This window comes from Ochotona princeps, chromosome 24, assembly GCF_030435755.1.
Source record: "Ochotona princeps isolate mOchPri1 chromosome 24, mOchPri1.hap1, whole genome shotgun sequence".
NCBI lineage: Eukaryota > Metazoa > Chordata > Mammalia > Lagomorpha > Ochotonidae > Ochotona > Ochotona princeps.
This window is the reverse complement of record NC_080855.1, coordinates 25,738,052-25,761,548: the sequence shown is the minus strand read 5'-3', so window position 1 is coordinate 25,761,548 and position 23,497 is coordinate 25,738,052. Positions and strand designations below refer to the sequence as shown.

Below are 23,497 nucleotides of genomic sequence, written 5' to 3'. Positions count from 1 at the left end.
GCCAGACTTTTCTGGAACTTCCTCTGCGACGCTCTGATAATTATTACCAGGTTCTCTGCCCTTGTTCCTCTGTCCCCCTCTTGAATCATACATCTGTGGTGACACACTAAACCCTGGGAAATAACAAATAGTGTAGCAGGGACTAGAGTAGAAATTCAGGTGGCCTCAAATTTTGAGGTCAGGTTTGCAGTTTCCTCATGTTTTGAAATGCAAGTCCAGGAATGGAGCACACCATCAGGGTTTGAACTGGAGAGTACAGTGAGATGTTCTTGGGAGCCAAGCTGACTCTGAGAATCAGGGGCCCTTGTTTGCAGGACAGCACTCGGTTTTCAGGGCCCCTCGGTATCGCAGTTTGATAAATGTCTGAAGTAGGAAGTTAACTCCAGTAGCAATGTCAGAACTGGACTGAATTGGAGGACACCCAGCTGGTGTCCACAGACAGCTAGAATGGAACCAGCTCTCAAATGTTCTGGACACTCCATGTACTCTGCCTCACAGAGTGCTCACTTTTCACCCAAGCCACTCCTGGAACCAGATTTTTGGCGGGCGCACCTGGCAGTAGTAGTTGTTCTGAAGCTGCTCTGATGTGTGCAAACCTGCACAGGCAAGAAATCCCCGCTTCACTCATCTCTCCTCCAGTGTCCGGAACAGCCACATCCTGTCATGGAGGTCTGGGCTCCTTATCTGCAATAATGACCAAGTTCAAGGATGCATTGGGTTCCTTCCTCTTCCTTCCTGGCTACCCTTTCCCCCAACTTCTGTTCTCTGTCACCATTTCCCAATACAAGTCATCTGTACTTAAGCCCTGCTTTTTGGGTGACTCAGGCTAAGAAAGATGGCAGAACAGGACTGAGTTCCCCTGAACCAGGAACCCTGGCTGGGGACACATTTTCACATGAGCTCCCTGATTGTAAATCTTCTTTTTGACACATTAAAGACTGTGCTACATCGTAGTCCTTAAGGAGAGCAGGGCAATGGTGACCATTCCAGTCTTTAGGAAATAGGAATCAGAATATAGAGGAGACAGAGCTCTTTATACCTCCACTCAGGATTTCTAAAAAGACAGCATCAATTATCCACAATGAGGTAAAGTAAAATACATAAATAAAAATCAAGTTTTGTGTTCTAAAACTTGACATATTTCCAACTTTGATCCAAAATGTTTAGGTAATCAAGGATGACCAAAGCAAGTACTGCCACCTACAGATAACTTATTCTTTTACCCAGAATCAACATAAAGAATACTTCTTATTAATTTCCACAGCCTCATTGTGCCAACATTTGCCAGAAACCACTGGTCTCCTAAATAGATCATTGACCGTGAGTGTGTGCACATGTTGTTTTGCTATCATCCCTGTTGGCAACTTCAGCTCTCAAGACTTCAAATTATTTTTTCCCCTAGTTTTTAAAAAACACATCATTCTCCCTATGATTACATTACTTAAAAATAAAGCTTTTCTGGAAATGCTAGAGTATTTTGAATGCACAAATTGAATTTAAAAATTCTTTATTGAACATCTACCAAGCACCTGGACTCTTCAGAGACTAGTAAAATGGAAAATTTAGTTCTTAACAGCAGTAATTTAATTCTGCAGGTATACAAAGACAAGCAAATCTCTTCTTTTGGTCTAACTTAATTCTAAACAAAGAAGCTTGAACTGAACTGACCAAAAACAGGTTGCTTTTTAGTCTATAGACCATGCCTATAGAGTTAGCTCTCTACAGATTTAGGCTTATCATGTTGACCTGGTTGTAATAATCTATATTTAACTAAAAGTTAAAAAAAAATACATACGTTCATTTAAAAAATAATTACTGATTCTGCACGAGTAACCCACCTCTTTTTAGACAAGATTTTCAGGTAACTTTTTAGAGCAAGATTTTCCTGCACAATCGCAATGTGCCTCCTCCTGCTCCACCCCTCCTGTTACGTTTTGAGTAAGAACCTCTGCTACCAAAAGTATCTCTAACACGCGCTGTGGTAGGGCAGACTAAAAAACTTGAAAAGCAACTGGATGCTGTCATGAAGCTGAGGCAAAGGAGAAGGCAAACAACAAACACCCCAACACAGCCAAGCTCCTCTCCAGCCTCTTTTTTCTTTCTCAGCCAAGGGCAAGGGCAATCATAGACCCCTCTCCTATCTTAATGTACCCAACCTTCTCTGGAGGCTAAACCATAGTGATGAAAAAGGCCATGACAGCTATCTGCTCCTCTCCCAGGACCAAAGAACTTACAACTGCAATCCTAAACTGGGAGGAAATCCAATTTTCAATACCACCTTGCAATCATTCATGGGTTTCATCCTTTCTGCCTTAAACTGTTGAGCCTGTTGCTTAATGAATGCTTGCTGAGGATCGAGAATTTCAAAGATCAATTAATTTGCTAATTACTGTGTAATTTGCAATGAATTATGATTCTTTAGTAAACAGAAGGGAGAATCTGCAAGATTAAAAGGAAAAAAAAAGGGCCGTTAAGATCACAGCAGACAATAGCTTAGAGGTTACCCTACCACCCAGTCTTTCCCTTGTGCTGAGTATAACAGAGAAAACCAGAATCGGTGGAGCCCGTTAGAAAAGAGAACCACAAAGAATGAGGTGCAGTTCTCACATGAAGAAATTCTTCACAGTGGGATGTCACAAACGTGTTTGACCTGCAGGACAGGAGATGGCTTACCTCCTTAGAACTTCAAGTTTGTCTGACAAAACTTTGAAGTGACAGAAAATTTCATTTTCAGATATAATCTGAAATAATAACTGCTTTTAAGTGTCCAGTAGCAGTGTGTTCATTCTTAAAACCACTTGATCTACATCAGGAAAACTTTTCAAATAATGCTCTGTATTAAGTTTTCCAGTAATAAGTAAAAACTCTACCCTTAACTTCCACCAAAAAAATGTGATCTATTTATGCCATTTAATTTCCTTTTCTGATAACACACTGAAGCCTGTCATTTGATTTCCCTGGTAGGGAACCCCAGCCTCCTCATAAATATTTTTTTTGTTGCACAGAGTGGAACAGACGCAAGAATGTGACTCCTCTGGTAAGTACTGCTGTCACTGACCACATTTTAATAGTTACCCAAATTCACTTCTTCCTTGAGGATGGTGGATGAAACTGGTTATATCTGGCTTTGGAAAAGTAGATGAGTGTGACCACCCAGAATAAAGATGACTACAGGATAAAAACTTAAAAAAAAAAAATTTCACTGCTATCTTTACAAACTTCTTCCCTAAAAACCATAAACCAGGGAAAGAGTGGGAACACAGAAGGTACACAGAACACAAGCAAAGTTATTAAAGCTTAACTGATAACTTCCTGCATATCCACAACTGGATGTACCCCATTTACTTCATGCTTAACTGGAAAGAAACCAAGAGCCTAACATGTTTCTAGAATTCTTTCATCTCTGTGTTCTATTAACCTGTCCTCATGGATCTGATAAGCATCAAACTGTGAAGCTTTCGTTTCTTCTTTATATCTCCCCACTCCTTGGTTCTGTGAATGGATCTTTTATCTAGAACCACTTGTTTCTTCGCTACTCACTCCAGTACTGCACTTCTGGAGTGACGTGTTCTGTCAAATAGATTAAAATAAAATATACAACCTGCTTACAGGGAATATACAGAGAAGCAGGGGCGGGAGGTTCAAAATACACACATCATGGTCATACAAAATATACAGAAGTCCCCGACATTAACAATGCTTGCAAGAAATTGTACTATTTTCTATTTCCTTAGCATTTCCCTACATTCCTTTTTCTTCTGTGGCCCCTCTGAGTTAAGATTGAGCTCCCTCTGCAGTGTTTCTGGAATTTATTACATGAGTGGAAGACACTGACAAAATTCATTGTTCAAAGCAGTGAGTGCTACACATGAAAGCTTTCCTCACATTTAATGAAGTTTATTTACAGTGTAAGCTTTCTGATGCTAAGGGCTGAGTTGTGATTAAAGGCTTTGCCATATTTATCACATTCAAGAGGTTTCCTTCTGGAATAGATTCTCTGGTGGATATACGATGTGAACTGTCTTACACATCAAACATGTTCATCTCAACACATGGTTAGCACAATTTCACTTTTACACTTTAATATTAAGTGCCTTACATATCATGGCATCTCATAAGTCTATAGTTTCAGGTTTTAGCCTTGCCTACCTGGATGGAGTAGAAACAAATACTCCACAACCTGTAGAAATTTAACTTCTCTTCCTGGCAGGGTTAAGGTATATTTCCAGTAACTCTAAAAAAGTTTCATCAGGACAACTAGCATGCTAATGATTAACTACAGAGTACTGAAACTGATACCAATTTCAGCTGGTCAAGAATATTTGAATGACTATCCTGGGCATTAATTAGATGTTGCCAGCATTCTTGGCCATGAACCAATGACATTTTGGTTTGAGTAGTTGATAAATGAACAATGCAAAGGGTGTTTTTTTTTTAAACAACAATTGTAATCCGTTGGCTTCAGAAAACACCTTCTCAAACAGCTGCCTTGTGGAGTGCACACGCCAAGTGTGATGACAACCCTAGTGGCCACTGACAAAGCAAGATGTCCCAATCAAACAGGAATTAAATATGGACACAGGTCATACTTTTTTCATTTAAAAACAAAAATAAAAAATTATGGCTGAATTATGTCACCAAGTAGTTGTGGCTAAAAGGAAAAGGCAGATGTAGAACCAACTAGTCCTCTTCTTCTTAAGAAGTGTTTGGTTCAGTGCCTGGGGCTAGGCACTTCACTTTCAGTTGCTTTCCAATGGGTAACAGCCCTTTGAAGAGCACCAGCAATCTTCTAACATTGTGGCTCACTAGAGAAACTTTTCTTAAAAGCATTTCTAACTCCACTCTGCTAATAAAAAAATATTTTAAAAAATACATTCTCTTGAAGTATCTTGTTTTTCTTAGACAGAAATATTTTGGTAATTTGTTGACTTACTTTCCTAGGCAAAACTGATGAAACAATTTAGAAGCTATAAGGAAACTGTGGTTGGTTGTGGTCTGGTCTGGAGCTGAGGCCACATGCACCGTGCCCAGGTCATTGGTTCTGCCATGTTGTCTTGGTACCTTTAGCTGTTGCTCAGTGAACAACTGATGGATGCTAGTTTCAGCTGTTTCTTGAGGAAAAATCTCAAACTGCAGGTGGGGGTTCTCCTGTTAAGGAGTAGTCACACTAATAGTCATCAGGTTTGTTTCCTTCTTTGATTTTCTAAGTTTCCGCATGGTTGTCCACAACCATTTAAATTGTGTTCATGACCACAGCCTCTTCATGTAAGTCTTTGATGCCTTTTCAAAGCCCATGATGCTTTAGGGCCCTTCTCTGTGTTAGACCATCTCCATTCTTAGCTTCTGGGAAGCTGTATGCAATCTGCTGCACAGGTTATGGGAACGATTAAAGTTTCATCACCTCACCTCAGTCTTTGATGATGACAATCAGAAGACCGTGCACTATGGTTATGATACAACCAACCACATCTTATAGTCTGTTGGTAAACTTCTCAAAGTACATTTAGTAATGGCCAGCTGATGAAGACAAACACTCTCAAAAAGTTTTTGAGGAAGCGTGAAAAACCTGCCTCCTATAACTCACCGTTTTCTGAAAAGCAACAAAAACCACATCTTTTGAACTACATTATCTAGATTTCGAACGATTCTGAAAATGCCCAGATCATCACACTGTTCAGCAGTTGATGGAACTGAATTCTTGCTAAGATCTCTGCAATGTAAATGACCTTGGTGTTCACATTTTTAAGAATGTGATGATTAAGTCATTTCGGACACTCTGTGGTATCTATTCTCTGTGTTTAGAAAGAAGTTACACAAGTAGCTAACCAGTACCTTTCATTTATATTTAGGACAAAAACAGCATCGATCTTAAGCTTTAGCAGCCTCCTGGCCCTGAAGGTCCCCTTCGATGCTGGGCCAGGCTACCACTTCTCAGGTACCTGTGATTCACAGGGCTTCATCATGAATGTAGAGGTCCTGTCAGCAGTCAGTCATGAGTGCTTCAGGGTTTAGCACCACCTCCCGGGCCGTACTGTTAAGGGACGCAGCTTGTGACAACTGGAGCATCTCCTTTAGGGGGTGATGGCTTCCATATGCGAAACCATGGAGGATTAAAAGACAGCACACAATCAAGTGCTAACTTGTGCAGAAATGTGTTTAGGAGTGCTATCGTGCTGTGGGAGATTGAAGAAGGAAGTGTGCTGAATCATTTCCGTAGAACTGACAGCAGTGATGAGGATAGAACCATCTACACTTGTTGAAGTCCTTTGGAACGGCAGACTGGTACCTCTGCCCTCTCTCTTGGGAAGAGATAAAAATCTTTGGTTTGATACTGATCAACACAGTCCTAGATTTCTATAGCTTTGGTAGGCTACTACTGATCATATATATATATTATATTATATATATATATATATATAACTCTTCATATATATAACTAGCTTGAGCAGCATGTCCTGATGTAGGACAGTCTTAACTGTCCCTCTTTTGAAAGGTAAGCAAGGTGTTGGCCTAGCAGAGCTTGTTGCAGCAAGGAGCTTCTTAACCTTGGTATCAAGTTCAAAGAGCGAGTCTTGATCTTTCAATTATATACTGTGATTACTGAGAGTCCAGTAGTGCCTTACAGATATCCTCATTACTGAAAAAGCTGGACATTTCATTGTTGTATATGTGTGCTTTTATCTTATGTGGAAATGTTGCATGAATTATCCAAATCACTTAGTTCTCCCTGTAAGAGCTGTATGGAAGAATTGCATGCCCACATGTACAAAGGGAGAACACTGCTGATTTAACTAGAAGAGGATCCTTAAGGGCAATTTTGTTTTTTAATTTGTTGAGGCTCCCTCCCCCCCCACTCCATGGGCGCACATTTCTGAAATAATTTTACAAACAAAATGGGGAAATGGCTTGATGAGAGATGCTTGCTTTACACACAACTCTTTAGGAATGCTCCAAATGCATCGAGGGAGGCCGGGCTGTACTCCGAGGCTCGCTCTCTGGCATGTATTCTGTGGTGCAGGGTAAGAGTTGAACTCCGGGTGAAGGCCTTGCCACATTTAGTACACTTATAGGGCTTTTCTCGGGTGTGAATTCTTCGATGCAAAATAAGGTATGAGTTTCGGTTGAAAGCCTTTCCACATTCACCACATTCATAGGGTTTCTCCCCCGTGTGGATTCGCTGATGTTTAGTGAGGTCTGAGCTTTGACTGAACGCTTTCCCACACTCATTACATTCATAAGGTTTCTCTCCAGAGTGGATGCGCTGATGGAGGATGAGATTGGAACTGTGACTGAAGGCTTTGCCACACTCATTACATTCATGTGGTTTTTCTCCTGTGTGGATTCTTTGATGCAGAACAAGGTTGGAATTAAGACTGAAGGCTTTTCCACACTCACTACATTCATAGGGTTTTTCTCCAGTGTGGATTATTTTATGGCGAATAAGGCTTGAACTTCTTGTGAAGCACTTACCACATTCATCACATCTGTGAGACTTTCCTGCTGGGGCTTCTTCAGTGGTGTTGAAGTTGGAACTCAGACTGAAGCTTCTTCCCAGTCCCTTCCCCTTCTCCCTTGGACCCCTTTCTCCTGGGGTGGGTTTTTTATCCTTGCCTGTCGTTGGACCTGAATCTCTCTTTTCTTTTCCAATTTTATCTTCCAGATTTCTCTGCTGCCTGTCTACAGTTCTGCCCGGCTGTTCACGTTTTTCTCCAGACTCTTTCTGGAATCTTCCTGCTGGCTGACTACGTGATGCTGAGTCTTCCCTGGCTTCGGTCTTTGAGGTGGACTCCTCATTCTCATTCCTGGTTTTACAACCTGATATAATAGGAAAAACAAACCCACAAACAACACCTTTTTGAGTAAATCAGTTAACTGCATAACATCATTTTCTAGGAAACTTGTACCTGCCTGCAAAACGATTTCATAGTATTAAAAGAGAAAACAGAGGAAAACAAAGGAGAAAAACTGGAACAAGTGGAAATAGGGTTGGAAAACCAGATGGCAGCCAAAGAGGGAAAATAACAAAAAGCATGCAGAGGAAGGGAATAAACATGAAGGGGAATAAGCAGAGGAAACAGAACTTGATAAGGAAGAGATAAGGATCTAAGGTACTTCAGAAGCCACGACTGTATTATCACCTGTTAAATAATTTATAGGAACATAATAAAAACATCAGGCTGTTTCTAAGTTTTTTGTTTGTTTGAAGATTTATTTATTTTTTACTGAAAGGCAGATTTTGCAGAGAGTAAGAGAATGGGAGAGAGGGAGGAGGTGAGAGAGAGACACCTTCCATCCTCTGGTTTTCTTCTCAAAAGGCTGCAACTGCCAGAGCTGAGCTGGTCCAAAGCCAGAAGCCAGGAGCTTCATCAAGGTCTCCCACACAGGTTCAGGATCTCAAGCACTTAGGCCATTCTTTTCTGCTTTCTCAGACCATAAGCAGAGAGCTGGATCAGAAGTGGAGCAGCCAGAATACAAACTGGCACCCACTTGGGATGCTGCCTCCACTGGGTGGAGGATTAGCCTGATTAGTCATTGCACTGTGCTACGTTTGTTTTTATGTTTTAAAGAATGGATAGGTCTTTGTTAAACAAACAAATAAATCAATAGGGTTGGCATAGTGGCACAGTGGGTTAAGCTGTTTCCTGCCACACATATGTGTTGGTTTGAGACTTGGCTGCTCTACTTCCAATCTAGCTCCTTGCTAATGCTCTTGGGGAAGCAAAAAATGGTCCAAATGTTTGGGTCCCTACACCCATGTGGGAGACCTGAAAGAAGATCCAAGTGCTTGGCTTAGACCCTGGCACAACTAATTGCAACCGTCTAAGGAGTAAAAGAGTGCATTGCAGATCTCTTTTTCTCTGCCCCCTTTCTAATTCTTCCTCCCCATAACTCTTTTAAATACATAAAAAAAATCTCAAAAATAAATAAGTAGATGTCAGTGGTCTTAGCAGAAAGGAAGGAATACACTTGGAGAAGATAGAGTACATACCCTGCAATTCTGTACTTTATCAACAAGGGGATGGTTAATGGGAAAACCAAGGAACTCTGAGCCAGGCAACTGCATGGACTTTCAGCCCCAGGAAGCATCTCTTCATTAGGGAGAGCAACACAGAACCGACTCTACTCAAGCAACAGAGTGAGGGGTAAAGACCCAGCTGGGCATTTACGAAGAAACAGTTAAAACCTTCCCTGACCCACAACTGGGACACAAACTAAAACTTAAGAGAGAGCCCCAGCTCATGCCAGAGATAATGCAAGAAAACAAAATTTTAGCTCCTCATTTTACCCATCAGTATATTAAAACACTGAAGTTTACCTGCTTTTTTTTTTAAAGATTTATTTTTATTGGAAAGTCAGATATACAGATATACAGAGAGGAGAGACAGAGAGGAAAATCTTCTGTCCGATGATTCACTCCCAAAATGACCACAACAGCCAGAGCTAAGCCAATCTGAAGCCTGGAGCCAGGAGCCTCTTCCAGATCTCCCACGCAGTGCAGGGTCCCAAGGCTTTGGGCCGTCCTCTACTGCTTTCCCAGGCCACAAGCAGGGAGCTGGATGGTAAGCGGGGCCACTGGGACACTAACTGGCACCCATATGGGATCCCAGGCGTGCAAGGTGAGGACTTTAACCACTAGGCTACCGCACTGGGCCCTGGAGTTTAACTTTTATTCTACATTGCTATATTCTGTGTGTCACTCTGCTTTTTTTTTTTTTTTTTAAAAATTTATTCAGTTTATCACAAAGTCAGATATACAGAGAGGAGGAGAGACAGAGAGGAAGATCTTCCGTCCGATGATTCACTCCCCAAGTGAGCCACAATGGCCGGTGCACGCCGATCTGATGCCGGGAACCAGGAACCTCTCCCACGCGGGTCTCCCACACGGGTGCAGGGTCCCAAAGCTTTGGGCGATCCTCCACTGCTTTCCCAGGCCACAAGCAGGGAGCTGGATGGGAAGTGGAGCTGCCGGGACTAGAACCGGCGCCCATATGGGATCCCGGGGCGTTCAAGGCGAGGACTTTAGCCGCTAGGCCACGCCGCCGGGCCCGGGTCACTCTGCTTTTAAGTGAAAGATGAAAACTGTTCAACATGTACTATTCATGTTTACATTTGTGTAAGAAATAAACCAACTCTATTCTTTACCTGACCTAAAGAAATCTTTCCAAGAGCAACTGCACTCTTCTAGACTGGTCCTTGAATGCAAGGACCAAGACTGCTGAGCAGTATCAAATCCGATTCAATGAGGAAATCACCAGGAATCCTGAACTGTTGTTCAGAAAGAGGAAGTTGGTTTCCCTCTTTTGAATCTAAAGCCAAAGTCTTAAAAATCCAGACAGTTCTCAGACATTCTCAATCTTTTAAATGACTGGAACAGGTACTCAGCTCACACACAAGTCAGTTTTTGTCTTGTCATCATTTCCTTAGCTCGTACTAAGGAAACTATAAATACCATTCATACCCACTGCTCAGAAAATGCTTTCAGATTTCTTAGTTATGTCCTTTCTTCGTTTTTACCCCTAAGTAATTCATCCCCTTTTTGTCCTCCTCAAGGAGGAATCTCCATGGCGTTACTGTTCAAATCTGGTGGCTGCTTTGCGGCACCTGCTCCTGCTGGTTAAGATCGGATAGACACAACACAGTCTATCAGACACTGTGCCACCCTGTCCAATGTGGCCAATGCCTCTAGAACTTCTTCAAAGCCCAGAGTCAGGACCCAGGCTTCCTCACAGAAGATCACTGTTAGGCTTGGAAACCAGGAATCTCACTGTAAGGCAGGTCTAGATACAAGTTTTTCCAGTTACAATACTCATTCAAGGCAGAAGACAGGAAGTTCAAAGGAGCATTATCTGTCAGGTTTAGCAATGCAGTGCCTGGGAGGGTGCCTGGGAGGGTGCCTGGCCATCTCTTTTATTTTTGATCTGAAAGAGCAAAAACTACCTAGAAGTAAAAAAACCCATTTGGGAGCCTGGCTTGATAGCCTAGTGGCTAAATCCCCACCTTGCATCTGCTGGGATCCCATACAGGCACCAGTTTGCATCCCAGCTGCTCCACTTCCCATCCAGCTCCCTGCTTGTGTCCTGGGAAAGCAATCGAGGACGGCTCAATGCCCTGGGACGCTGCACTCACGGAGGAGACCCGGAAGGAGCTCCTAGCTTCAGACTGGCTCAGTTCTGGCCACTGAGGCTACTTGAGGAGTGAACCAGTGGATGGAAGATCTTTCTGTATGTCTTTCTCTCTGTTTTTCTGACTTTCCAATAAAAAAAAATAAAATAAATCATTAAAAAATCCATTTGGATTCAGGGAGTCATAGTATCATAATTTTGGAGTTCAATGAATAAAATATTTATCTGTTGTGAAGAAAGGGGATGAGTAGTCTTCAAATTCTAATCAACTCTAACTGAATTCATGAGTGATCTAACAAATAAAGAGGCAACAAATCTTATCAGGCAATAGTTCTGTATCAGTCTTACCCTGGGGAAATGTGTTCCCATAATTCTCCTGCCTGTTGTCCCTGTTTAGATTCCTCTGAGCCAGGTTCTGGCATCCCCATTCCTCCAGGATGAGGGACACGGCCATATCCTCAATTTTCACCATAGCCTGAAATAATAGGAGATGCCCACAATTAGTTCCTCCAGAACTCAGGGACAGTCCCATAGCCAAGCCTGGAGTCAGAGTTAACTGAAGGCTCTAGAGTGCTGGGGGCGACACGTGAGCACAGCCTGATGGCCTGGGGAGGGAGCTGTGGTCACACACTAATGGACAGAATGAGCAGGAGCAGGGCTTCTCTGGGCGAGGAATCAAGAAGCAGGTGGTTTGGCAGAAACTACTAAAGCAGCACCAGGCAGAGAGGCTGATGCAGGGACTCGGGGCAGAGGGGGGCAAAACTCACCTGGGAATCTGCCGTCAACAGTGCAGATGCCACTGCCTGTTCTCTGGGACTCCCCTCATGATGCGGGGCAGGGATGTGGCTGCCAGGGAGGGCTGGGGGAGCACAAAGGAGCTGTGAGTAAATCAACTCTGCTTGAGGCCCCCTTCAGAGACAGGCTGGAGCACTCTCCTACCTGCACCAGCGTTATTTCCTGTTAATATTTATATACTGGAACAGAAAACATCAAAGAACATAAATGAGAGAAAGCAGGACCTCAATTTCCCTAACGTCTCTTACGGCAGGAGTCAAGGGTCCCGGGGCAGGTGCTTGGCGCGGCAGTTAGGGTTTTGCTTGAGTCTCTGCTACTCTGAGTCTTAGTCAAGTTCCTCCTGTGAGGACCCTAGGAAGCAGCGGATGTTGGCTTAATCACTTGGGTCCCCTGCCACCTATGCAGGAGACCTAGATGGAGTTCCAGACTCCTGGCTTTGGGATGGCTCAGTTTTGGCCACTGTAGCGACTTGAGGAATGAACCAGTGTATGAAGGATCTCTGACTGTTCCTGCCTTTCATACAAAATTGGGGGATGAAAAGGTGGGGGAAGGGAGGGAGAATGGCAGAGCCAGCCAAGAGGGCAAAAAAAGTTTAGTCTTTAGTTGTAACATCAAAAAAAATAAAACAAAATAAAAAGAGGAAGAATGTTTTCTTTACCTCTCCATACGTTTTTCACAATTTTTTTCTCTTCTTTTGTTCTTTACTTGGCCACAACAAAGGTTGTTGATAAAAGACACATACGGTTCAAATATTACTGAGACATTTACAAGCAGATAAAGGTATGGGTTGATATAATAAAAGACAGTCACAGGACTGCACAGTCACATCAACCGCAACATGTAAGAATGCTCAGAAAAATTCTATTTATTCACGTCCTTAAGAGGCAGAGAGAGAGAGAGGTTCCTGCGATTTGTTCATTCCCCAAATGCTGGCAAAACCAAAGCTGGGATCTGGGCACTCCATTTAGGTCTCCAACATGAGTGGCAGGCATTTAATTACTCAGACCATTTCCACTGTTTCCCAAGGTTGGCACTAGAAGAAAGCCTGACCCAGGTACCGATGGCAGATATCCTGAGGCAGGACCTAGCACCCTAATTGGCACCTTAAGCACTAGGCCAAACATCTATCCCTGGAAAAACGCTGAATTAGAAAATCATGCATACCCACCTCCCCTTGGCAAATACACTTATATTCGGAAATGGTATTGGTAGGTAAGATGATGTCACTGAAATGCAAAGATGGTACATAAATAACACAGAACAAAATGATGAAGTACCTAGCTAGCTTTTTAAGCCTCTGATACAGGAAACTGAGAATAAACGTGATTTAGGATTTATTTTTTATGGGGCCCAGTGCGATAGCCTAGTGGCTAAAGTCCTTGCCTTGCAACTGCTGGGATCCCATATGGACTCCGGTTTATGTCCCAGCAGCTCCATTTCCCATCCAGCTCCTTGCCTATGACCTGGAAAAGCAGTGGAGTACAGCCCAAAGTCTTGGGACCCTGCACCAGCTCCTGGCTTCGGATCAGCTCAACTCTGGCGGTTGTAGCGACTTGAAGATGGAATCAATGGATGGAAGATCTTTTTGTCTCTCCTTCTCTGTAATTCTGCTTTTTCCTTTTCCAATAATAAATAAATAAATACATATATAATTTTAAAAGATTTATTCAAGTGGCCACAATGGCTAAAATTGAGCTGATTTTTGAAGCCAAGAGTTTCTTCCAGGTCTCCCATGCAGGTGCAGGATCACAAGGCTTTGGGTCGTTCTCGACTGCTTTCCCAGGCCACAAGCAGGAGCTGGAAGGGAAGTGGAACAGCCAGGTTATGAACTGGTACATGGAAGGCAGGGACTTTAGCCACTAGGCTACTGTGCTGGGCCCCAAAAAATAAATGAATCTAAAAAATACAAAATACATATTTTTAATATCTGAAAGGCAGATTTACAGAGAGAGGAGACAGATCTTCCACTTGCTGGTTCAAAGCCTCCAGGAACTTCTTCCAGGTTCCCCACGTGTGTACATTCTCGGGTCAACTTATGTTGCTTTCTTTTGCACATTATCACGGAGCAAGATTAGAAGTGGGGCAACCAGAGCTCAAACTGGTGCCCACAGGGGATTCCAGCACTGCAGGTGGAGGCCCAACTAACTATGCCATGGCACCAGCCCCGAGAATAAATACCTATTCTAACCACTCAAGAACTATTTACTAAATAACAAATTAACGTACAGTGTCTTTAACTACTTTTGGCAACCTGAAACTCCAATCTGGCACTTAAGATTGTGAATATTCTCTTCCAAGTTTTGGTTGCCTGCTTGTCTCCAGGATGCATGGAAGAGACAATATGTCCTGAAGAGCCACGATCTAATGGCCCCTCACAGAGGAAGTTCATGTAGTGACTGGCTATTTTTGAACAACTGTACTTTTTTTTTTTTTAAAGATTTATTCATTTTATTTGAAGGGCAGATACAAAGAGAAAGATTGTCTATTTATTGGTTCACTACCCAAATGACCTCAATGGCCAGAGCTTAGCCAATCTGAAGCCAGGAGCCAGAAGCTTCTTCTGGGTCTCCCATGGGGGTGCAGGGACCTTTACTGCTTTCCTAGGCTATAAGCATGGAGCTGGCTGGGAAATGGAGCAGCCAGGACATGAACCAGCATCCACATGAGATCCTAGTGGTTGCAAAGTGAGGATTTAGCCACTAGTCTTTCTTGCTGGGCCCTATTCTTGACACCATACTTTTAAGGTTTCACTATTTTTACTGATACCCTATATGCCACTTTGATTTTAAACTTGTACAAAGATATATTTCCTAGGTCGGCATTGTAGTGTAGCATGTCAAGCTGTCCCCTGAAATGCCGGCATTCTATGTGGGTGCTAATTCAAGTCCCGGCTATTGCACCTCCATTCTAATTCTTTGCTAATGAGACTGGGAAAGCACTGGAAGATGCCTCAATGATTTGGGACACTGCATTTACTCAGGAGACTCGGAAGAAACTCTTGGGTTTGGCCGGTCCAGCCACATGGGGAGTGAATAAAAGCAGAGTTCTCTCTATAACTGTATCTTTCAAATAAACGAATAATTTTTTTTTCAAGTTTCATTTTTATTGGAAAGTCAGGTTTACAGAGAGAAGGAGACACAGAATTATTTTCCATTCCTTGGTTCACTTCCCAAGTGGCCATAATAGCTGGAACTGAGCCGATTCAAACCCAAGAGCCAGGAGCCTCTTCGGGGTCTCCCATATGGTGCAGGGTCCCAAGGCTTTGGGCCGTTCTCCACTACTTTTCCAGGCCACAAGCAGGGAGCTGGACGGGAAATGGAGCAGGATCCTGGTGCGTGCAAAGTGAGAACTTTTGGCACTAGACTAATGCACTGGGCCCATGAATAAACTTCTTAAAGCTATATCTCCCTCAAAGGAAAAAAAATCAAATAAAATAGATATTTCGTTAACCAAAAACATATTTCCTATTCTTTACTGATTGTTTGAAAACAATTAGAAAAGAGTGATGGTATAGAACATTTCATACATTTTAAATAAAGTGGGTTTTTAAAAAAATAATTTAGGACCATATTAGAGTATTTCTAAATCCAGGATGGAAACACATCAAATGTTCCCAATACTTTTCTATTAAAAATTGGCAATGATTTTGTAAATAATGCAATTCTAAAGCGAGACCAATCTATTTCCCTTAGCATTTACTAATAATGACAATAATGCAAAATGACAAAATTAAGCATGCTTCTTAAGCTCAGGCATTCAGCAAGAGAGAGGGCATTTATTCTTTCCCCCGACACAAACCTTGCTTCTTACCCCGTGACTGCAATGGGCGGGGTTTCCGAGATGACTGCTTGAAATGGGACTGGGCAGCCTCATGATGAAGGTCAAAACTTGAGGATTCCTGAACGGGATCCAGAGGCACCATCCCCCTGGCGAGCATTTCAGGTCCATGCACTTGACCTGGGACCTGTGGGCAAAGAGGTGGGGCTTGTGGGCAAACCACTTTGTAAAATAGGAATTCAAATGTCAGAGAACACCAGCTTGAAATGAGTAACTTTCTCCTAGCTCCCATCTCCAAGTCCACACCCGGCTCTTTTTACCTGCTGTCCAGACAGATCCAGCTCCAAGTCTTCTAGAAGGGTCACGGCCTCCTCTCCACTGTCGGGCCGGTATTCCTGCAGCCAGAGCTGGAGCTCCTTGGGCAGGATGGAAAGGAACTGCTCCAGCACCAGCAGCTCCAGGATCTGCTCCTTGGTGTTTATCTCTGGCCGCAGCCACTGATGACAAAGTTCCTTCAGTCGGCTCAGAGCCTCTCGGGGTCCGAAAGTGTTTTGGTAACAGAAGCGCCGGAAACGTTGGCGGAACACCTCTGGGTCGGGAGGGGGTGTCTCCTGCAGGCTGCAGTCCTGCCCCCACACGTGGTCCTCCTCTTCTTCTTCCACCTTCACTATCACGATGCCATCCTTCTCCTGTGCAGTCTGTGGGGACAGACCCGTGGCTTCCCTGGACTCAGCAGTCATCATTCAGGCCCAGGGGACACACTCGATCCACGTGGGGTCTGTGCTCACTTTTCTGTACCAGGGGATATTCAACAGTGTTTCTCTATTAGTCCTGAAGTTAAAAAAAGAAAAAGAAAAAAAAAAAGATAAAGTCATTCACACCTTCGTAAAAAGTGGTATGTGTTGCTAACGCTTTAAACATGGCTACAAATGAAACCACTCCACCTAAATAATGAGGGAGACAAACAGCCTCACGGTGTTCACTCTCATTTCACATATGAAGGAGAAATCTCAGGCAGCTTCTATCCTCAGGGTGTCTGGAGCTGGAGCCCATGTGCCGAGGTAGATGGCTGCACCTGCAGTGTTTAGACAGTGCCCAGTCTCCTTCTGTCCCCACAAGAACCAGATCACAGGCAGACTGTCTCATCATTTCCAAGATGACATACTGAGGCCTGGCTAGCGTAAGCAACCTGCATATGTAGCTGCCTGATTCAGTCAACAGTCAAGTTAAATGTGAAGCCCTGGGTGCCTTGGTCAGTTTACAACTGGTTTCCAAAGTACATGGTGTCCTGTTAGAGATGCAGAAAGAAAACACTATAATATCCACATTTGAAAAGTGAGAGGGGCCAGTTCTGTGGTGTAGTGGGTAAGGCTGCTATCCGCGACACTGACATCTATATGGATGCTAGTTCAAGACCCAGGTGTTCCACTTCTGAACCAGCTCCCTGCTAATGGTGCCAGAAGGCAGTACCAGATGGGCCAAATGCTTGGGCCCCTGCACCCATGTGGGAAATACAGAAAAAGTTCCAGACTCTGGGCTTTGGCCTGGCACAGCCCCAGCTGTTGCAGCCATTTGGGGAGTGAACCAACGGACAGAAGATCTTTGTTTCTTCCTCTCTCCGAGTTAACTGTTTCAGATAAATAATTTGTAAGTGAGAGAAGTATATTTAACATGTCAACTGAAACTGACATCTTCATTTGGTCTGAATGTTGAATGTCACATGTCACACACGGTACATCCTGAGGCAAGAGTGGAGGCCACCCTCCTTCCCCTTCGTCCTTCAAAATTTTCTCTTTGCTTCACAGAACCTCAATTTAAAAAATTCGTTTGGAGAGCAGATTAAGAGAGAATAAAAGGAGAGATCTTCCTTCTGTGGGTTCCCTCCCCCACTCCATCATGCTGGGGTAAATATATTCAGTTCTTCAACTTCAGAATTTTTCCCTCTAACATTCTTACAGTTAAACTTATCTCATTCTCTAAACATTTTCTGCACACCTACAAAATATGCAAGGTGTTGTGTAAGAATGAGTGGAAAAGGTACAGTTGACTTGGACTTTTACACAATTGCAGCACACAGCAATGTTCTACACGAGCCTGGAGAAGTACTGAGTGACTGAAAAGCCAGCTGGGCCTCAGCAACAGGCAGCTCTCCACTGCAGAGGTTGGCCCAAGATCATTCCTCAGGACACCTTCTTCCCAGATGGGAAGCCTTCATTTCTCATTTCATTCCGAAGAGCAGAAAGACATGATCTCTTCCTATTTATTCTCCATATAACTACTTCCCACATCCTAAGTCACACTCCCTAGCTCCTTCCTGGATTAATGCCACAGCCCCTGACAGTTTCTGTCTTCCAATACATACATACACCAAGGTTAGTGCTGGATTGCTAAGTATGGTTTTGGTAATTTCTTCTCTCCACTCAACACCGATCAATGAATCCCTGATATTCACCAGTTTAGGGTAGAGCACCTTCCACTGTTACAAGCTCCTCTGGGCTTTTCCAGTTTTAGCTCCTGTAACTTATCATAGTAGTGATTTCCACCAAAGGGCCATACTCAGCCATCTTGCCTAAACACTCCAGGACATCAAGCACGCCGTCATCCTCACTTGGAGGCCTTCAGGACACGCCTAGCTTCTCTCTTAGGAACTTATACCTTCAGGACTCTGGTTGCAATTCCTTTCTCCATCTCCCCACTGAATTTTAAGCTTCTCAATCAAGGGCAAGGGCTCTTTCTCTACTTGCAGAAAGCCTGGCAATTTGCTGTCAAACAATCAGTGTGAAGAATTACCCAACCCATCCCAGCTCCCCTTGCCACATCTTCATTGAGTTTAGTGGTAACTAGTAGAATTATTCCACCTTAAATCTCAATAACTCAAGCTTAAACGCCCATCTGCTTGAATTTCTTTGTTTGTCCCAAGGAAACTTCGTTCTTTGTTCATATTTATTTTTCAATTTAGGCTCAAAAATCCAGCGTCCTTTCGGTCCCCTGCTTTCATCTCCTGCTTACTGCCCCATCTTCTACCTTACTCTGATTCTTCCTAACCATCTACAGCCTTGTAGTGTTATCTTCTAACAGGTCACACCTCCTGCCAAACTCCCTCTGCCCTCTCTGTAAGCCTTCCCATCCAGTGAAAGTCAATCAAAAAAGCATTTTCTAGACTCTGTTATTTTGTATGTCATTCATGCCTCACCTCATGCTGAAAGCCTGGAATTTCTTCCCAGTCCTCTCTGCTTTTTAAAATTCTACTTATCCTTAAGCTAAACTGTCACTGGCCCCTCATCACTGCTCAAGAACCTTCTGGTAGATTTTTATTAACAGTAAAAGCCAACAATCTATTCAGTGCTTTCTAGGTAGCAGGTGTATCAAACATCTCATGGGAACCTGCAACAGTCTTAGGCAGCAGCTAAAATTATCATCTAACTTCAGAATGCTAATGAGATTGACCGATATTAAATAACCGACTCTGAGGTCACAGGTCACACAGGAAAAAAAAAAAAACCTGCAGAACCAGGATGTGAAATTAGGTCTGTGACCAACTCCACAGTTCAGGGTTTTCAATCATGATCTCACAGACATCTTGGAGCCGACATGTGGAAATAAGGAAGAGCTACTCTGTATAGATTCTTTCTAAAACAAAGTCCTATGACAGGGACCATCAAGGACTACTCAGAAAGGGGCTCCTCCACCACTGGCTGTTTTCAGAGTCACTATGTGAGGAAAGCCCTTTCTTGCTATAGTTTGATACTGTTTCAACTGGAGACCAAAGCTTTTCTGGGTCAGTGCAAATCAACGTGGACCCAAAGGGACAGAGGCCTGGAAGGGCATGGGCACATTCTTCCATCCCCATTCTCAATGTCCTCTGCTCCTGTTGTGGGAGAAGGGTCAGGACAGCACTGTGGACTCTCTGGGACACAAACTACTTTTCACCCCTGAAGATGCTGATTCTTCAGTAAGCATCTCCTATGTAACTTCTTCCATTTCTCTGTAATTTGTCTTGGCATCCCTCAACTAGACTGTTACGTGTGTAATTGGTACCTTTTAGACCACTTAGCATGTTTCCTTGAAAGCATTAGTTAAACAAAAAATGGACTAAATTTACAATGTTACTGATTTTGGGCCATTCCTTCTGCATTTACCCCTCTTCTGCTCCCTGGAAGTCTCAGGTTAGGATGAATGTTGTCCTCTGGAATCAACTAGAAAATGCATCCATTTCCTCATCTGTGTACCTATTCATGCCCCCAGAGAACTGTGTGGAGGACTGAACACAGTTACACTTGTAGAACACTGTAAACAGTCTGGTATCGAGTAGATGATACAGAAAAGTGTTTAAAAACTTTTTTTTTGAAAAAAAACTTAAAAACATTCAACTGTACATTGTGAAGATTTCAGCCATGGTAGAACTCCTGCAATAACAACAATAATAAAAGCAGCACAGGGTGAAACAGCTGAATTTTAGTCTCCCAGAAAAACATTCTCCATTTCTGAGTTATTTAACTTGTCTGGTATTCAGAATCCTTATCAGTCAAGTGTGTGGGGAGGAGAATACGGAGGAGAGGTCCCCCAGGACTGAGAAGCATTCACTCTTGATAAGATCACCCCTGGCTACCAGTTTTCACCAAAGATAAGCATGAACAATTTTCTTACCAAAAGGGACTAAAGAGTTACAACTGCTGTTTGCTAATTAACCTAGGGCTTTTCCCAGGACAATCCTGACAGTGAAAACAAACTGTCCCCTTGTGCCATTTTTAAAAAACAGGACCTCAATATGTCCTGAAATAGGAAAGCTACCTTTGAAACACAGTCAGCCACCCAAAGAATATTGATGCTACCACAGATTAAAATGTATCCACAATTAAACGCAACATGAAACATTTCAATGTTTAAAGTAGAAAAACAAAACCAAACTTGACATTAGGAAGCAACAGACTGAAATAAGGACAAGAATCCTGTACAATAATCCAGAGATGATAGAAACATGAAAACGTTCTGGGACAAATCTTTATTAAGGTTTCCTGTGTGGTAGAGCTCTCCCTCGCCCCCCATTGGGCCAGCATAGGCAGTAACAATGCTTTGCAGATGTGGTTACAATAAATTCGCCAGGACTCAATTCAGCAAGTATGTAACTGTCCAAACCCGCCTGGCGCTGGCCTCTACAATAAATGCTTTCTTTGGTCTCAGGCCATATAACAGCCACTTTGGAAAAATCAAAGTATTGTATTGTGTGCTGCAGGCGCTGCAGGGAAGCTGGGGGTGGGTGGGGTGTCAGGCTAAATCGTAAGTTAATTTTTCAATCACACTGAACAATTCATTTCCAAAGGAAATCCCGCTAGCTAATGGTATCGGTGACAGAATCAAGAGCTGGCTCCTCCTTGTTATTCAAGGTCACCCAGCTAATGGGTTCCCTACTGGCCCTGTGCAGATGTCTCGAGTTCCCTCTCCTCACCTACTCCGAGCCAAGCACAGAATTAGCTATCCCAAACTGGAAAAAAAGAAAAAAAAAAAAAAGAAAAGAATTTCCCTCTCACTGTGTAACAGCCTTTGGTCACTCCACAAAGCTGAGAACGGAGCGGGATGTGCATACTCCCGTACCACCTATTGGATCTCTATCCGCTAGGACTGTGCCTCAACACGGCTCAGCGGGAGCGGTGGGGTGAGAAGCAGGTGATCTGGCCACGCACTGCACCTGTCTGCCTGGCGCCTTTGCACCTCGGGGTCCTTGAAGGATCCGAGGAAGTTTGTGTGGGGAGGGGTGCGCGCAAAACAAAACCAACAACAGCAACCAAAAACCTCTCACCGTAACCCGAGCAAATGGCGACGGGGGAGAAGAAGGGGGGGAAAAAAAAAAGTCATGACAGGGGTCGGCTCGCTCGCGATCCCTTTCTCAGAAACGTCAAACCGCGAGGATGACACTGCGGGTCAGGGGCTTCTGGCCGAGTCCCTCGGCCCGCCTGGCCCCGGGGGTGAGTCTGGAGGCAAGGGCAGGGACCCTCGGCGCGCGCGCGCACACACACACACCCCTGGGGGCCACGCCCGCCCTCCCCGGAGCCCGGCCCCGAGTCTCACCGTGAGCCCCGGGAGCGGCCCGGGGGCGCTGGCGAGATTGGGGAGCAGACGGCGGGGAGCAGGCCGGCCGCAGGGAACCGCACGCACACCTAGGCCCTCCCGACGCCTCCACACAGACACAATGAGTCACAAAGGCCGGAAGTGTGTCAGCACCCTGCCTTCCGGGACCGCGCCGCACTTCCGGGTTCCTTCTAGGAGTCCGGGAGGACTTGGCATCTCGGTTCCTGTGGCGCGGGCACCTGGCTGCCGGCTAGCTGCTCCAGGATGGCTGAGTTCCCAGTTCTGAGTTTCAGCCTTTGGGGTCCATCTGTCACCCCTTCCCCCTCCTCCCGCGCCCAGTTAATAGGAAGAGGGACGTGAGGAAGGTGTTCAGGCTTTTCTGAGGCAAGCGGACTGTCCACCTCAGAGGTACCCGTCTGTAGGAGAATTGGCTTTACTCCATCTTTGCCAACCCGGGTCGTCCTTGAAGTAATTACAGTTTTCACCAAGCGATGCTAATACTTAGTAATTGTACGTCTGTGGCAGAGACAGAGGAAGATCAAAGCGAAGTTGGGGTGGCTAGTTTCACTGTTCCCACGGCAGCTTCTCCCTGGGTAGTGGGTGGGTGTTTCCAAATATGCGATCTGGGACCTGGAACCTCCTTCCACGAACTAACTAGTCATGGAATTCCGTTCTTCACTCATGTGGCAGCTGTTCTCACAGCAGGTAAAAGGGATTTTTAGTCATCACCTGACAGTTTGGCCTTCAGTATGCTTCTACAGTCCCCCTTGATTTTGGCTGTCCCCTTCACCTGCCAGGGAAGGCAGGGATAAGACTGACCGTGACCTTTTTTTATTTTTCAATTTTTAATATTGTTTCCATAGCTGAGAGAGATTCATGCCTTTGTGGCCCTCCGATTAGGGTGGGAAGGGTTGAGGAATGGAGAAAGGTGGGTGCAACAAATGTTTCAATTTTTTTCCTTCTGTTTCTGCAGTGGTGGAAGGGGAGGGGGACCAGTCTTTGCTGTCCAGCTACATTAGCATTCAGGGATTTGGGGCCGTCCTTTGATTTTGCCGTAGAGCCCCTGATGTGGAGAAGAGTCTTCCAAGGATGTTACTTGAGTGGTTTTGATAGTTCTGAGACATTCCCATCTTCATTGTAACACGGTTGAGAAAATCTTTCTGTGGTCTGTTGGCTGTCCAGGTTCCACTTCAGTGCATCCCCAAGACCCAGGAACGTGATCAGGAGAGTGGTTCAACCTGTTCTGCTCTCCGTCCCCCAAAGAGGCTCTGGACATCCTCTGCTGGCCCAGATGAACTGGCTGCCATGTGCCCTGTGTGCTTCTGGGCATACTGTCCACTGCGCAGGCATCAGCAACTGAAGAGGCCAGTCATGACACATGTACTCCAAGGTTGGTACCATATATATTATGATTTTCCCTGTGGCCGGGATCTGAGTCCAAGGACCCAGTTTAGGAGTCATCCAAGAAACCTCACCTGCTATGGCTTCAGACTTGACTCTTGTATGCACCAGCTAATGCATGTATTGGTGGATGTATCTGCCTAGTCATTTCTGCCCCAGCCCCACCTCTCACATGAATTGATGGAGGCTGCAACCTGGCCCAGCCCGGCCCAGCCCAGCCCAGCCCAGCCCAGCCCAGCCCAGCCCAGCCTAGCCGGCTATAGGCCCGGTCTTCACACACACAGCATAGTTGGGGCGACCCCCCAGTAACTCCCAACCAGACCTGATTGAAGGGA

The 23,497-nt window shown here is 44.4% G+C and overlaps 1 protein-coding gene across 5 annotated transcripts; it reads right to left on the bottom strand.

Annotated features, from left to right (window-relative positions):
• Positions 1-6,853: 6,853 nt before the first annotated feature.
• On the bottom strand, positions 6,854-21,895 carry ZKSCAN1 (zinc finger with KRAB and SCAN domains 1). 5 transcript variants are annotated; one of them, XM_058681241.1, is made up of 6 exons: positions 21,762-21,895; positions 16,016-16,526; positions 15,717-15,882; positions 11,891-11,982; positions 11,472-11,598; positions 6,854-7,815 (listed from the first exon to the last, which is right to left on the bottom strand). In XM_058681241.1, the coding sequence occupies exons 2-6, from the start codon at positions 16,436-16,438 to the stop codon at positions 6,926-6,928; spliced, it is 1,698 nt and encodes a 565-aa protein (XP_058537224.1). In that variant the 5' UTR covers positions 16,439-16,526; positions 21,762-21,895; the 3' UTR covers positions 6,854-6,925. The 5 variants fall into 5 exon arrangements, with proteins under 5 accessions (XP_058537224.1, XP_036348874.2, XP_058537225.1 ...); XM_036492981.2 differs by having other exon boundaries at positions 15,729-15,882; positions 21,762-21,891; XM_058681242.1 differs by lacking the exons at positions 11,472-11,598; positions 11,891-11,982.
• Positions 21,896-23,497: the final 1,602 nt, after the last annotated feature.